Source organism: Zonotrichia albicollis, chromosome 3, assembly GCF_047830755.1.
Source record: "Zonotrichia albicollis isolate bZonAlb1 chromosome 3, bZonAlb1.hap1, whole genome shotgun sequence".
In the NCBI taxonomy this organism is placed as follows: Eukaryota; Metazoa; Chordata; class Aves; order Passeriformes; family Passerellidae; genus Zonotrichia; species Zonotrichia albicollis.
The window spans coordinates 67,299,858-67,316,946 of record NC_133821.1 but is presented as its reverse complement, the minus strand read 5'-3'; the positions used below and the strand labels follow the sequence as shown (position 1 = coordinate 67,316,946).

The following is a 17,089-nucleotide window of genomic DNA, read 5'->3' as shown; positions in this document are numbered from 1 at the left end:
GTTAGCACTGTCTCTTAAGTCAGATTTCTGAGTTTTGTTCATGCACTGAGATTAAATAGGAAACAGTTCAAAAGCTTAAGACTCATCGCACTAAAAAGAGATGAATTAGGGGGTGTTTGATAGAAATCTTCAAAGTTATGCATGATGTTAACAGTTTATAATTTCTTTCAGTACATGAAAGATAACAGAAGCCAGCTTCAAAACAAGAGGAAGATGGGTTTGTTTTTAATGCAACAGTCATGCAGCAAGTAAATGTTTAAGTGTGTTAAGGCTAATTTATATGTGTGGTAGTTTACATATGTTCAAGGACTTGTGAATAAGTTTGCCAAAATTATTATGTACATGGTTAGTAAATGGATAAGTCAGAGTCAGTAAATGGACAAACCAGATCAATTCCACAAAATACTCTGAGGGTGAATAGCTGGAGCACAATAAAGTACCCAGAAATACCATGGGTACTTGTTCCCTGAGCATCTGCTTCTCTTCAGCTCTGAAGATGTGGCACTAGAAGAATTGCCTGGTCCGTGCACCTGTCTGCACCAAAGGACCAATGCTGTTCCAATGCTGTCATGCTACCAGAAACCAAGGCAGTTTCCTGAGAGTGTTGCCTTTTCACCAGAGTTTGAAAGTTACTTTTTTTTCACCTGAAAGGAGAAATATCTCCCTACCTCTAAACATTATTTCTTTAAGGAGGTATTCATGGGGGAATGTGTTTGAGCAATTTATGAGTGCATAGAATGAAATAAAATATATAAAATACCATTATGATTTAGCAGAACAGGAAAGAAAATGGGCTCTCCTTCATTTACTGTGATTTAAGAAGTTACAGAAAGTATACACTAAAAAGCAGAGAAACTGAAGAGGAAAAAAACCTAACCATTCTATTCTGTGCAAGCTTTATTCAAACAAAGGACAGCATTTCAGAATTAGGTGTAGCTGTGATATACATATCATACAGGTAAATTCTAATCTGTTCTTTCACATTTTCTTTGTAAAGTATGGATACAATAATGAAGGAAGGCAAGAGAGGAAGAAGGGCTGGTAAATGAAAGATGCTGATTGAGTAAAAAAATTTTGAAAGACTGAAAACTGAAAAGATGTAACTTTAATATTTCCTTCTTTGCTAGTTAAGATCCTTTATAATCTGAAAAGTGTCTGTACCTTTGTGTATAAATTACTTGTTGAAAAGTACGACAACATTAGGATAAACTCTAAATGAAGGCTGGAAGTTGAAACAAGCTTCTAAAAAAAGCCCTCACAAAATCCAACCCCTTTACCTAACAAATCATGTCTGTCTAATGCACCAGTGGAAGACATCAAATCTGCAGTAAGGTCAATGGCACGCAGCATTACCAAAAAGAGACATCTGTGTTTCAGACCTTGGAAAACAGATAGCACTTTAAAGCATTTGTCTGCACTCCTTAAGCTCGTTCATGGGCATGGAGGAGTTGCACACAAACATTCTTTGAAAAAATACAGACAAAGTAATTTTTGTATCAGTGAAAACTTAGAGAGGGCAGTAAATCATTCAGAGAATCAGCCTTCTTTTCTGTCTAGCATAAAGGACTAACAGATTGGGCTTGCCATACAGCACAAGGTAGAATGTTTGGACAGAATTTGTGGAAAAGAGTTTAGTTTTAAGTTCAGGACAAAAGGCAGAGCTCAGGATGGCTATTCTTTGGCAATCAGATAAGAGGAAGACTGATCATCACTATATAGAGGCTGTGGAAGTTTTCTAATTTAGAACTCAAGATACAAGAAATAGCAAAGCTGCTCTTCAGACTTCAGTGCAAGTTGTGTTTTAATCCTTCCTGGTTTTTAATCCTCCCAGAATTTTTTGTTTAAGGAGTAATGTAGTACTTTTGTGAACAAAACAAAAAGTAAACAGATGAAAAGCTACTCCAGATGGCATACTTTCTATAAGTTTGATTGCTTTAAAGTTTTGGTGGTTTTTTTTGTCTTCCAATGGGAAAATTTCTTTGTCAATATCTTTATGACAAAAATAGTTCCCCCAAATTCATACAATGCCTCCATGTCCCAAAGCCTTTAAGAGAATATTGCCCCATTGTAGAAGTCCATGCGGCATTTTCTCAGTTTGTTGCTACACATTTCAAAAGATAAATCATTCCCCTCCAAACCTCACAGCTGTAGAGAAGCCAGCTCAGACCATGCAGTGAAAGCACCTCTTTACTGTCCACCTCTTGATTTAGCAATTCTTGGGCTAGCTAATTCCTGAAAGAGGTCACAGCAGCATGGATTTTCAGCTGGCCCAAAAGATACACTCTCCAGGAGGTATTCCCCTTACACCTCAGTGTCTGGCCCCTCCTCTTGCCACCCCTCCACGTGCCAGGGCGCCCTGTGCAGCGTGCAGCCAGCGGTGACAGCGCACACTGTCCCCTCTAGACCTAGTATGGGATCCTGTCCTGGCTTTGGCCCCTTTCCCTTTTCTCCTTTTCCTCCCCTGTTGTTTACTACTGGGAACATTGTCAGAGTTCATGGTGAGTCAGTGGTAACCATGGACAAGCTGCCCTGAATTATCTATCAACTAAAGAGGAATGGAAGGTGACTGGAGAATTAAACAGAATTTTTCCAGCAAGAGGTTAGTATGTCAAGAGGTTAGTGCACAGCTCATGGGTCCAAGGAGGAGCATCATCATGCAGTGTTCAGTTTACTTAAATTTACTTATGTCCATTGACACAGGGCTTAAAGACTTGTTTTTTTAAGAGAGTTGGAGGGCATTAATGCAATGAGTAAACAAGCATGCTGTCTCTTCTGTCTTGTGGATATTAAGTAAGACAAGTTTTAAAACATACCTTATTATATTATTATCGAATTCTCTGCTCTTTTCAAATGTTAAATGGTCATAGCAATGTAACTATAGATAACTTCACTGAATTTGGCAACTTTGCTATCCAGGCCAGCTGGAATTAATTTTTAAGATATGATTTTATAAGAAATCTAGTGCTCTTCTTGCTGTCACATGGTAATTCACTTCTTTCACTAATTTGATAATTGGTTTTTTGGAAAGGGACATGGATTTCTGCCAAGCTTTTTCTTCTATAATTTAATACTCTTTGATTCACATAAACCTATTGCTAGCCAGTGAATAATTTTTTAGCATTTGTTCCATTTGTTGTTTAACAATGAAGATAAATTTACAGGAAGATTACCAGAAGTACCCTCTTGTATTTTTTCTTTTCTTTTTTTTTTTTTTTTTGGAAAAAAAATGCCATTTACTTATTTTTCTCCTTTCTTCCAGTATCTCCCTAAATACTAATAATTTTTTTAGAAGATTGGTAGCTCTCCTCTACAAGATAATGCTCAGAATTTGCTATGTGATTAACTGTCTGCACTTATGTACAGATGCACAATTCCACTTTTCTCCTGCTCTCCTGCAGACTTTTCTTTATAATTGCAGAGTCAGGGAATGAAAGCATCTGTAGTGTTGTGGGGAAAAACATGGTCCTGTGCTCTTGGGAAAGCTGCTGAGATCCAGGATGGGCTTTAGGATGGATCGATGCGCCCAGTTTCTGCAGCTTTAGCTGCCGTGCTGGTAGGGGTCACTATCCCAGGGGCTGTAGCTGCAAGGCCAGAAGCACAGGTAGGGAATTTGTGCTGTCCAGATGGGTGAGCTGGAGAGCAAGCTTGCCCAGGAAACCGGACTCTTTAGAACCAGGTGCTCAGGTAGGGCTGGTGACAGAAACAATGCAGAGTCACTCGAACATTTTCACACAATTTGCTGGGACAAAGCCCTGTCATCAACCACAGTTGACCAGCATTCTTAGATACTTTGCACTGGCCTTCAGTTATAACATCTGAAAAGTGATCCAAATATGTTTGATGGCCAACCTTTAAATCCTTTGCAAATGTTGTCCTCTGAGATTTTTACTTCCCCACCTCTGATTAATTGTTGTGATCATATCATTGCAAAGTGCCTGGATCACTGTGGAAATTTTATGAGAAGTGCCAAGAAGTGCCAAGTGTCTTTTGCAACTGCTCTGCTGCTAGATTAGCAAGACAAAAATTGCTTTGGCTGCCTCAAATAGTGCCCTAGGGTATAATCTATCAAGTCTTTATCTCTAAGAGGTGTTGTTTCCTGTTATCCTCAATGAATAATGGATTTGGAAATTCTTTGTCATTATCAGTTATGCAAGAATTACACTCTGCTTTTTCTCTAGGTTGTTCTTTTCTTCCTAATTATCAATTTTATCATCTGGGATTACATTTGGAAAACAAGCAAAAGTAAACGTTCTTAAATCTGGCAATAATCCACAAGCTTTCCCCTGAGATCTTAACTTTTTTTGCACTTCTTTGCACCTCCCTCTTCATGCAATTAATTCTTTCCTCTTTGTTACTATTTTCTACTGCTCCTGGGAAGAGTGGAAGGAAAGGGAGGAGTGCAGAACAAGCACCAGTTTTTTTGTATTTCAAATCATTCCCCTTTCTGCTTAGTCTAAAATCCTGTTGCATTTCTCACAGATGTTTGGCCATTAGCTTAAAGTAAACAGAATTCCTTTCATCGCTTTCATTCCTCTTCCTTTTCCTCTTCCTTGTTCCTGTGTCACCCTTACTATTTTTTTTTGGCACAGGGGAGAAAACTCTTATCCTTCCTATTGCTTGTGCCTGGTTTTCAGCTTTGCTTGGGACATCTTTGCTGTATGCAGTTCAATGCTGAATCACTAATTAAAATAAAGCTCTTTAGGTAAAATTGAAATTAATAAAAATTAAGTAAATTTAAATTAATCTCCAAGTTTATTCAGACTCTTTTATTAGATGGCACTGCACATACAGTACATTTTCAAGTAGCTCATATTTTGTGTTTTCTGAGGGCTTCACACCGATGGAGGAATAAGTCCTTGTTCCCAATTAAATCCAGAAAAGCTCTCTACTATGGTGCTTTGTGATCTGTCTTGAAACGTCCAGCCTCTGGGATGTTAGCCCAAATGTGACAGCAAGCAGGTGCAGAGTCACTGTCTGCACAGTCCAGGAATTAGAAGACAAAACTTCTGGGTTTGGGCATCAAAGTTTCAAGAGGTCTGGACTATCTTCCTTGACCTGAGGATAGGATCATAAAATCATTTAAGTAGGAAAAGACCTTTGAGTCCAATCATTAACTCAGCACTCTCCAATCCACCACCAAACCACGTCCCTAAGGGCCAGATCTATGTATTTTCAAAATACTTCCAGGGATAGTGACTCACCACTTCCCTGGGCAGCCTGTTCCAATGCTTCTTTAGTGAAGAAATTTTTCCTGATATCCAATTTAAACCTCCCCTGATGCAACTTGAGGCCATTTCCTCTTGTCCTGTCACTTGTTACTTGGGAGAACAGACTGACCATGCCCCTGGCTACAATCTCCTTTCAGGCAGTTGTAGGGGCCTCACCTGAGGCTAATTTCTCCAGGTTAAACAACCCCAGCTCTCACAGCTGCTTCTCTTAGACTTGTGCTCCACACCTTCCACCAGCTCCAGTGCCCTTCTCAGGACTTGCTCCAGCACCTCAACATCTTTCTGGAAGAGAGGGGCTCAGAACTGGACATGAACTTGAGGTGTGGATGTGGGGAACGGATGTGGAGGAACTGGAAGGAAGATAGGACTTCTGGCAAGTGTCAGAGTTGGAGAGTATGCCTTGTAGCCAGCTACCTCAGGCTTTTATTGTGATTTACACAATATGGGAACTTTGCTAATTAGAAAAAGGCAAAGTCATATGATTGCATTATGTTCCTTTTCTCTTAAAGGTGAGCATCTATTCTTCACAAATGCACTGATCAGTTATAAAATTTTGCCCAAAAGATAAAAACAAAATCCCCTAAACCAAACCCACCAGAAACCCTAGGGCATAACTTTCCTGAAACAAGAGAGGACCTTTGGATATATAGGATTAGCAGTCATGTGGAATGACAATTTTGGGAGACAAACATCCAAAGATTGGAAACATGGAAGGCTGAGGATGTTGTTTTAAGGTAAGAAATGCTTGAAGGAAATGAAAACAGGGCATAAGGACAGAATTACATCACCTAACAGTGCTTGCTGAGGTGCACACATCTTGGTTTTCTTTGACCCCTCTGACACAGAAATATGGTAGTATTGACATAGAAATATGGCAGTATGGGAGAAAGATCCTATTACTACTGCACTAATTAAGATTGCAGACACTATTTCTGAATTCTGCGTGAGTTAGATCATAACACTAGAAACCTTACTGATATGTGAAGTAATAATTTATCCAGATAAATAAGCCAGAACCTCTGAGATCCTGTCCCAGTAGCTGCAGCCTGCCTGAACTCCAACAGGTAAGGTCACACAAGGCAGCCAAGGCTGGCTAGTCAGGGCTCTACATCAGCCTGTCTTCTTGCTTTATCCTTTATTTTCCTCTCTCTTTCTCTTGCTGAACTTCTGGCTGCACTCTTAGCCCTCTTGCAGAGCTCACTTGCCCATGTTTCTGAGAAGCCTTCAGGCCATTTTGTGCAGGGTTTGTGGTGAAAAACAGGTAACTGAATCTCGGGAAGATTTATGTGAAAGGGCAGCTTTATGGTTTAAGTGAACTGCCATCAAAGGATTCACTCTGACAGAGTCCTATGAAAGTAAGTTTGCCTGAGTTAGACTTCCTTGGATCAGTTTATCCTTCAGCAGCCTGGTGGGATGGCTGCATGGATAGAAATGCATCACAAAGTCTGAGCAAGGTGGCTATTATGTTCATGCAGTGTGAATTAATTTATTAGTATTTAATAAATTTAATGCATTGTTTTCCCTCTTCCAATTCACCTTTATTTCAGAGAACTCCAAATAAAGAACGAGGATTTTTTCATTTTCCATCAGCAGTGACCTCTTAGGGTACAAGATTCAAGGAATGTTCTTGGCTTGTGTGTTAAAGAAGCATTCATTTCTTCATGCCAGTTAAAGAATACCAGTCCCACAAATTTAGAAATCAGTTTGCATGTCCTTGTAAATTTGTCAGTATGTTCCCTTTTATTTGTTTGAAGTCTCAAAATAATTGTTCTTTGATATTTTTAGGGAATCTGAAAACAAGAAGGTGGTAATATTTTTTGTCCTTTCTATTTATTTATTTTTGAAAGTTATGTTAAAAACTAAAAGCAGTAGTTTTCTTATATCCTGTTTTATAACAGAGGAGTGCCAGCTTTTTTCCTTCATTTTTAATTTAAAAAAGTTTTGAATATGTATTTAAATATAGTGTGCTTTTAAGATGAATTTATTGATAGTTTCTGCCAAAGTGTTCTGCAAAAGAGGATTTAGAACAGGACAGAAGATCCTTGTTTTAGTAATCTTTCTGGTTTCTCTGTTCAGTTTAGGCTTTTTGTAGATTTTTCTCAAGAGTGTGTTTACTGAAAATACAGCATCTTAATCCAGAGCTAAGAGGGGAGTACTTGGGTTCCTGTGACTTGAATAACCTTTCCCAGAAACATACATGTATTCTGGTTTTTGGAAGCTGCATCTGGCTCAGGAAGGCACCTCCACAGATGGAAATAGCTGGAGATGGCTAAGTGTAGGGGAATTGCCATGGACGCCTACCTGCTCCTCCAAGCCACCTGCTTATAGCTGGTGTTGGAAACTTGCCACTGGGCTGTGGTCTGACCCAGCATGGCCTGCCCTAGCTACTGCCTGGTGGCCTGGATTGTCCTGAATGTGGAGCACAGGGTTTGCTCTCCAGCACTGTTTCCACAGGGACTTGTGGGTGAGGGTTGCTGCAATGGCACATCCCTGGCACCCAGCTGGAAAGCCACTTTCTTGAGAGCCATCCACTAAGGTGTGAGTGTGTAAGGCTCAGTTGTTGGTAATTAATTTTTCCCAGTCTTCAAAAGGGAAAATAAATTGAATTACTTTGGTAGCTTCAGTCTATCAAGAGAAAAGATGTGACAGAAGCATCTCATGGCACATTCCACTGCCAATGTACTCTCCAAATCTAATCATTACAAATAGCGTTTGACTCAAACACCAAGAGAATACTTTTACGAGCTTGGTCTGCAACCTTGAAATGTCAATAGAGAAACTTGAACTCTTGTGCTTTTAGTTTTTCTCATCTGTGTCCTGAAGGTTTCAGATACTGCTTCATTCTTAAATGATGGAGTGCTGGGCCTGTGGAAGATGCAGACTGAGACTGAGAGGTCTTTTTGGTTGCCTAACTGGGAATCAGATGTGGTGCAGATTAAACTAGCAGCACTGTGCTGTGTGAAGATAGACAAATATGAATGTTTGGTGGTTCCCGGCTACCTACGTGCATTGGTTTCCTCATCCTACTGAGGACCAGCCACAGCTGGGTTTCTGGGTGATGGAGTGTATTTCCTATTTTTCCTCACAGAAGTCACAGGAGTCGCTGTGTTCAGGGGTAGGGTGATGGCTGTTTTGCTTAGCAAGTCACAGATTAACCTGGGTACTGCACACATGGATGCAAGTGTGCGTCACAGTTCATTCCCTCCTTTTGAAGGGGACATAAGCAAGCAGTGAGGGGCAGCAGAAATTTCAGCTGGTAAAATTCCAATTTAGTAAATATGAACAAATTTTGGAAGCAGAACAGCGAGCTTTCCTTTTTCAGAGTTTTCTCTGTTCCTCTGTTGAAAACTCGGGCACAACATCTTTTTTTCCATGAATCCCCTTACTGTTCCCCGTCTACAAACCCTCTCTTCTCCTTTAACACCTGACTTCTGTCTCATAAAAGTAATAGGTCTGGAAAAGGATGTGGATCTGAAGTGGAAGAGGCAGTACATGCCTCATGCCAAGGGAAGAAGGCACAGGTTGCTATGGAACTCGGCCTCCCCAGGAAGAGGGACAGTGCCCAGGCAGGTGAGGTGTCCATCCTGCTGGTTTCCCTGGCTGCTGCACCCGTCCTGCCCTGGCTCTAAGGCCAGAAGAGCTGGCAGCACTTGCCCAGTAATGCTGGGAAAGAAGTAAGAGTTTGGGAGCTCCTGTACAACCCATAAGCAGGTAAATCAGTGCTTAAAAGTGCTTGTAGTTCCATGACAATCAAAATATTTAGATCCAATGTTTTTCCTGCTAGGTGCTGCTGATTATGCTATGTGCTTGAAGTTGTGCCCTTTGTTGTTGTATTTATCTTCATCATATTATTTTGGAACCTATTAATTTTAAACTGATTGCGCCCTCTAAATTTTGATCCTTTTGAGTCTAAGTTAAATAATGACAACAGTATTAAAAATTCCTTTTGACCTACCTGTTGACATTAATGACTAGTGACAGTTTCCTTTTCCTAAATAGACAATGTGAGTCAAATGATCTTTCCTACCAATGTGCTGCTGCATTTTTGGAGCAATTTGAGTTTATTTTCTAAAACTGCAACATGGGCAGCTTCTGCAAGGATCATCTGGCTGCACATAGTTCCAGGTTAGCATTGTTCTTGGAATAGTGTGCATGCAGTATTAAATGCTTTAATGCTGTGCCTGATTTACGTTCACATTGTCCCTAGAGTTAACTGTCTAGTACATTTAGAGAGGGATGAAATTCACATCAAAAAAGCCCACTGTCAACCTGAAAATGTATTTATAAAATTCATTCCTGTCCCATCAATTTTTTTTCCAGTTAAAACTTTATAATGAAAAAAGCATTATGAAACATCATTAACTTTCTGCGTTTTTATATTAATGATCAAGAGTTTTGATTTTTTTTTAGAAAAACAGCTTTCATTTTGAAATTTCTTTAATGATATTTGATAGTAAAATGCTTTTGCTTTTCAAATATTTTTGAATACTACCTCCTTTTGTAGCCACTTCCTTACTGTCAAATATTTTTGATTATCTATTGATAGCCTCTTCTTGAACTCTAACATTTCAGCATTTCCATGTGGTGCTCATATTTAAGTGAAAAGTTGGAAGAGTGAAGGCAGAAGAGAGATGTTACTTTTACTTTTCCCTAAATTCCTCCTACTAAATGTGTAGTCCATACCTTCTGCATTTTCTTGATCTTTGCTCTTTCTTTGTTTTCCTCCATCCCACACCAAATCATAAAAAGAAATAATTGTATAGGTCTGTTTTCCCTTGACTTCATTAAGCCTTTTTGTCAAGAAGTAGCTACAAAATAAGAGCAAATCTATGATTAAAATAGCTACTAATGTAAAAGGGAGGTAATGAATTGTGGTCGTTGAGTTTCAGCTGAAAAATACTTGTGTTTTTGTTTTCTCTTAATCAGTTGGTGGCTTGTGTGGGCTACTATTCCTAACTGTGAATTCCAATGCCCATTCTAATTGAGATTTTTTATTATAACTTTCATATCTTCTTTTTTTTTGACTTTTTTTATCCCTTTACAAATATTTCATCCTATAGGCTATAATTTCCTGTATTTGATTTTTAGGAAGTGACGGCTTTATTTTCTTTCTTCTCTTCTCTTGTTCAAAATTTAGAGGATAAACATAGTTGTTCATAATATTTTGTTATAATAACAAAAAAAAAAAAAAAACAACCTATATACTTTAGTCATAATAAATAGTCCCATATTAACCTGGAGGTATTGAGTAAGCTGAGACCTCAATATGTTACTAGTCTGTCACTCATAACAACATCATCTGTTTTTGGCAGGAGTTCAACAATGCAGATTTGAGTTTCATGACTTCAGACAGTTCCTAATATTAGAAAGACAGACATACACAAAGATAGCGGAGAAGTCAATGAAGGTGGATTATTATCTGCAATTTTAAACTGGTCTCTTTTCCTGCAATGGTATGCAGGTTTTTAATCAACACCTCTATATTCTTTTTTCATGCTTTTTAGAAATGGAGGAATTCCCTGTTAAATCATATATTCTGTAAATATTAATGAAACCCTAATTTTTTTCTGTAATACATATTTCCAGAGTAAGATTTTGCTTGCTCAGCTTTGCAGACTTTCTTTCCTGTGTCCCTTCCATGGACTGTATGTTTATAACTGTATGAAAATGAGACCTATTTAATCTGTGCCTGAATGTGTACTCAGATTCTGAAGTACTAAAAAAATCACTAGGTAACTAGTGGCTAATTGGGTAAGCCTTGGGGATTTATCCATTAGTAGTAAGGTGATTTCTAGATTTGATAAGGCAAATAGGCCTTTCTTTCCTGGAACATCAGCTTAGCGTTCGGAAGAGTTTTGAACTAAAACTGGTTTGAATTAAAGTTTTGGCACTTTAAGGAAAAAGGAATACTCTCTCACTGGACATTTCGTAAGTGAAACCCAGGCAGTGTAAATCATGCAGATTCACCCTCTTCAGGTACCTCTGCTCAAACCAATACAGATTTCTGGTTTTCTACTAGGTACTAAGCATCTTGGGGTCGGGCAAAAGAAAATGTGCATAAAGATCTTCTGGGTACTCTTGAGGCTGGTACAGAGCGTTGGGAGGAAAAGGGAAGCTCCCTACTTGTTTGAATGTACTTTGTCTCTCTCAATGCTCAACAGCCATAGCAAGGAAATTAATTTGTTTAACCTTTTGAAACTAATTTGTTTAAAACCATTTCAAATATTATGTTTTTAAGACTTAATATGTTCATATAAATCCTGACCTTTCTTGAACAGATGGTGATTATGATGGCAATGAGGATGCTTTTGAACAGCATGTGGGAAATATGAGGCCTAAGTAATATATTTGATTGCTGATGATCAAGCAAGGACCTAAGTTTATCACAAGGATATCTGTTTTGAATAAATCTGTGCCAAATTTTCTGTAAAAGTTGCAATGTTTTTGACACTGACCAGGTGCTTAGACATGTACTTGTTTGGTACATACACTTCTGACAATATTTTTCTGAAATTTCATTTTTAGTCCTGTATTAAAGGCTCAATTCCAATTGTATATACTCTAAATTAACTACTAATATTAAGTGACTGAAATAAAAGTCCTTTTCTATTAAATAGATTGAATTTATATAAGTTACTATAGCAAAATATTTGGTCAGATCGCATTGCATCAAGATAACCCAAAGTTAATTGCATTTCAAACATTGCATATGCATATTTTTACTTTGTTTAAACAGAAAAAGAGCCTGGTAACATTATTAAAAAAAAAAGTAAAAAATAAATGTATATCTCTAGTGTTTGAAAAATTTGGTAGAATAGTTGTAGAATAGTAGTTGTAACATACTGATGGCTGACACAGCATGCGGTGGATAATGCTGTGTAACCTGACATTTCTCTTTTTTTTTTTTTTTTTTTTTTTTTAATTTCCCTTAGCAGAAATAGGGACTGCATAAAACTGGCTACTGTCTTCTATATGTGAAGTCTCATTATGTATGTAAACAGTTTAAGAAATATCTCTTATTTCCATTCTCCCCTTAATGCACAGAATTAGTCTTTCAGTATTTGTATTTCTATTAGGGAAATAGAAATGTTTTATCTGCTAGTGAGAAAAAAAGTCTTCAGCAGAAGCAATGATCACTGGGGTAGGAGGGTTATGTTTTATTATTACATTAGTACATACTGGAAACTATTTTTTCCTGTTGTTGGGAATATGATCTTTTTAAATCACCACTTGGAATCTTCAATAATGGAAGGCCACTAAAGGAGTTTAAATATCTTGCATGAGGATGAGGTTTGCCAGGAGAATGGTTTGTGAGAAATGTGTGTATATTATTGTTGAGATCAGGTGTGTCACCACACACTTGTAAATTTGCAAAGATGTGTGTGGTGAATTTCAGTAAATTGGAGTGACTCTCTGTTACAAAGGATTATCTTTATGTTCTTAAGGGCCAATTGTAGCACTGGGATTACTACACTTTGTTCAAATGGCTGTGAATTACAGTTAAACACAAGAAGAATTAAAGAAGTTAAAGGAATTAAAGTAATTATTCCTGTTTGCAGGAATAGTTAAGACTAAAACATGAATTTTTACTCTAAACTGAGGGCGTAAGGAAGGATAAAAATATTATTAGTCTATTTCTGTTAATTTATACTAAAAATTCCCACTAACTTTATGGCAAACTGTCCCTTTAGAACATATGGAAACTCAGTGATAGCAGTCCAAATTAAATTTTTGGGGGGTGGTGAAGAAAATTATTTTGAGGCCTTATTACTATTGTGAATAAAAAGGGGTCCAAATACTGAGTTTATCCATGGATGTGGAATAATTTGCTGGGGCTGCTATTTCTCTTGTTAAGTATTCTGTTAATAGATAGAGGCGATCTCAGAAAATTGGTTTAATCTAGTCATACTCTGAGATGTAAGTGAGGCCACAGCTTGAAAATATTGACTTGGTTTCTTCTGGCTCAAGAATTAAGCTACCTGCCAAGAAGGTAAAATAGAGATACTTGTTTCTAGCAATTTAAATTGATAAAACTGTTCTGCACACTGCTTTAAATAGTGTTCTTTAGCTATCAATGAATTGACTTTTTTAGGAAATTGTAATGTACTACCAGGGCAGATCAACATATTAATGCTTGTCCCAAATATACTTTCAGCAGAAGCTTTATAAACTGAGAGATATCTACTGGACAGTATTTTAAAAAATAAGTGGAGTATTGAAATGCCATATTTGTCAACTTGCTCATTCAATGCATGCCTGTTTAAGCAGTTCACCACCAAGTGCCACCTTCTGCAGTGCTGCAGCTCGGGTGCAGAGTGGAAACTGCCAGGCAGAAAAGGACCCAGGAGTGCTGGTCAACAGCAGCTGAACATGAGCCAGCTGTGCCCAGGTGTCAGAAAGGCCAATGGCAACCTGGCCAGCAGGACCAGGACAGTGATTGCCCCCTCACAGGGCACTGGCGATGCTGCAGGGCCCCTCACTCCAAGAAGGAGACTGAGGTGCTGGAGAGAATCCAGAGAAGGACAATGGAGCTGGTGAAGGGTCTGGAGCACGTGTCTGGTGCCTGAGGGAGTTTGGGAAGTTTCATCTGGAGAAAGAGAGACTGAAGGGGGACCTCCTCCAACTGCCTGAAAGGAGGTTGTAGCCAGGTGGCAGTGAGTCTGTTCTCCCATGTAACAAACCACAGGATGAGAGGAATGGCCTCCAGTTGTACCAGGGGATGTTCAGGTTGAATATCAGGATCAATTTCTTCACCAAAAGAGTTGTCAAGTATTGGGACAGGCTGCCCAGGGAAGTGGTTGAGTCACCATTCCTGGGGTACTTAAAAACATGCAGATGTAGCACTTAGGGACTTGCTTTAGTGGTGAACTTGGCAGTGCTCAGTTAACAGTTGGACTTGATGATTGTGAAGATATTTTCCAACGTAAAAGATTTTATGATTCTATATATCAGTGTTAAGAAAAGTGGGGGAAGCAGGTGTGTAGAATAACACTGATGCCAGCTATGTAAAGAGACATTCTACTCTGTCTCAAGTCTTCCCCACCCAGCATTAAGCTCCAGGATACATTGACACTCTTTCTGTTTTTATCCAAGGCTTTATACTCTGTCTTTTACATGATGTACCTCCTCCTCACTGTGCTTTTATCCCACATGGGTGCATTTCTTTCCCTAAATTGATAGTCTTCTAGCCATTTATTTCACTGCCTTTGCCTTTAGTTTTTTTTCCCATATAATTTCATTTCCAGCCCTCTGACTGACCTATGATGGAATACTGTAGCATAGCCCCCACTACCCAGTGTGTTTTGCACCTTTCATACGTCTCAATTGATAAATGAAACTGAGGAGAGTATAACACAAAGCAAATGAAATCAATTATGTGTTTGAGCACAGAGGGGTTCCTGAGATGATTTGCACTATGCTTGGGATGTACGGTGAAAATACCCTGAGAAAAATGTTGCCATTTAGATAGGCTTTGTCTGAAACATGGTAAAGCAGGCCACTGTTACATTTAAAATTGATCCAAGGGATGATTTTTCATGCAGGTTTCTGAAAGCAATAAACAAGAGGTAGCTGAAGCCAATTTTCTGTAGTAATTTTAAGAGGTATGACAAAATCTACTGTTCTGTGTATTTTTAGTCCTGTATTAAATTTTTAGTCCTGTACTTATATCACTGCCCTGGTTTGTCTCTCACCATGATCAATGGCAAGTTTCTGTCCACTTCAGTTCTGCCACATCACCTGCAAAAGGACACAATTTCAGTAATGCAAAGCTTCTCCTAAAACCACAGTGACAGAAGTCATGTAGCTGGTAGAGTACTTGGAAGCATGTACACAGTAATATGCTTTTCAAAATGCTTTTTAAAAATTTTTTTTTACCTTTTCTTCCCAAAAAAACCCCACCATATAGTTTAGAATTTGTAGTTTTAGGAAGGTTTTCTTTATATTCAAATAACCAATGGCAACAGCTCTGGTGTCTACTTCTATACTACTGCTACTTCCAGTTAATGCTCAAATGTCCTTTCACACTTGTTCACAAGAAAAGGGAAGATACAAGGAGCCTTTTTATGCTACCATGTTTATGTGGACTTCTACTTCACTTTGTGAAAACTTTTGTTGGGGTATCCTGCAAAATAAAGCAGATCTTGTTTTTTTTAAATACCAAATTATCTGTCTTGATTGAAGATATTCTCTGATATTGTACATATTTTGATAATGTGTACACTTCTTTCTGGGAAATTTAATCTGAGATTTTCTTTAGAACTTGTGTGTGTGTGTGTGTGGTTCCTTTCATTTATTTGCATTTATTTATTTTTCTTAATGAAAGAGGAACAGTTTGGTTTCTTAACTCATGTTCATATTACTTTTTTCTTGCGGAGTTGGGAGTCTGCTATGTAGGATTTTGAATTACATTCTCTATCCTTTGTTTATCCAGAAGGTCTTGTGAGCCAGTTGCATTGAAAGGGTGGGATTTGCAATATTTTAATCTTATGACTGAAAGGTGAGAGTGATTGCATCTAAAGGTTAGGACATGAAATTGTTGCCTGTCCTTGTCCTTTTAAGATATGCAACATATTTCCTTTTCCTTGATCACAGATTCTCTACTGCTGTTTGCATTTTTCAGTAAATCCTTTTTCTACAATCACTGTCCTGGAAACAAGGCAACCTTGACAACATATAGAATGAAAAATTGTAACAATCTCATTTCGAATGACTAGGAAATTATGAAAAAGTTAGCTGTTACAGAAGGTAACTTGCATTTCCTGTAATCCCAAGAATAATATTTTGCTGGAATTTATTTTTTACAAGATTTACAAAACTGAAAGAGTTAATCGTCTAGCAGGGATAACTAAACAGCAGCCTTAATATACTTAGAGGATATTTTATTGTTGGATGGAACTTGCATTTTGTCTCTAACTCATCTGTTCAGCTTTTGACTCGGATTCTTTGCATTATTGTTTATATCTTCATGGTTAAATTATTAGTTTTATAGATTTACAGTGACATTTTGCAGACCTACAGGTCTGCAACCATATTTTTCACTTGTGAAAGAATTGAAAGCAATCTTTGAGATGTGTTTACAGCTCACCCAATTATCTTAAGAGCATATCCTTTTAAAAAAATTGCTTCCTCTCTACAAACCACTGGAAACCTTAGCCTTAAGACGAAAATGGTTTGATGATGGGAAGCTGTTTTAAAACTTCAATAGATTAAATTAAAAATTTGATAGATCTTATTTTCTTTGAAGATCTGGTGATTTACTACAGCAGTTAGCAGGTTTAGTTACGTACAGACGCAGGCTGTGATTTATGAATCTTTCCCATGCATTGTAAGGGTGGCTGATACCGGACTGCAGAGTTCAGTGCATTACACATTTTTCAGCGCAGCCTAGGTTCCTGTCTAAATTTACCACCTTCTGCTTCTTAGGGTGTGTAATCATGCACATGATAGGTCTTTCCTTGAAAATGTGTTTCTGGTTCAGCTTCCTTGCTCCCGACACTTTTCTATTTTGGTTCCCAGTGTCATGTGATCCCCCTGGCCAGTGAGAGCCCCGCAGAGGGAATGGCAACAGCCTGCTGGGAACTATGTAAGTCAGAAAAAACTCTTGGTTTTTGCAGTTTCTGTCCCTCACAGGCAATTTTAAATGCTGCTTTTACCCTGAACCTTTGCTGGGCACACCCAGTCATACCTATGGAAATGCTTAGAAGTTGGGTGTTTTGGTTTGGATTTAGTTTTACTCTTTCAGACGTTATTTTCTTAATATGTTCCTTTTTTCCTGTGTCCTGCAGTGTTGCTGAGAAGCCTAAAAAAGCAACAGAAAACAAGCCACAGGCATTGCAAAAGTTGCCTAAAGTGTGTTTTAA

At 38.2% G+C, this 17,089-nt stretch overlaps 1 protein-coding gene across 1 annotated transcript in view; it reads left to right on the top strand.

Annotated features, from left to right (window-relative positions):
• Positions 1 to 17,089, top strand: part of ESR1 (estrogen receptor 1) — a 178,988-nt gene that overhangs the window by 4,820 nt on the left and 157,079 nt on the right. Inside the window, exon 2 of the mRNA XM_074537738.1 lies at positions 16,746 to 16,812. Coding sequence (XP_074393839.1) covers positions 16,746 to 16,812 — 67 coding nt within the window. The remainder of the gene's footprint in view (positions 1 to 16,745; positions 16,813 to 17,089) is intronic.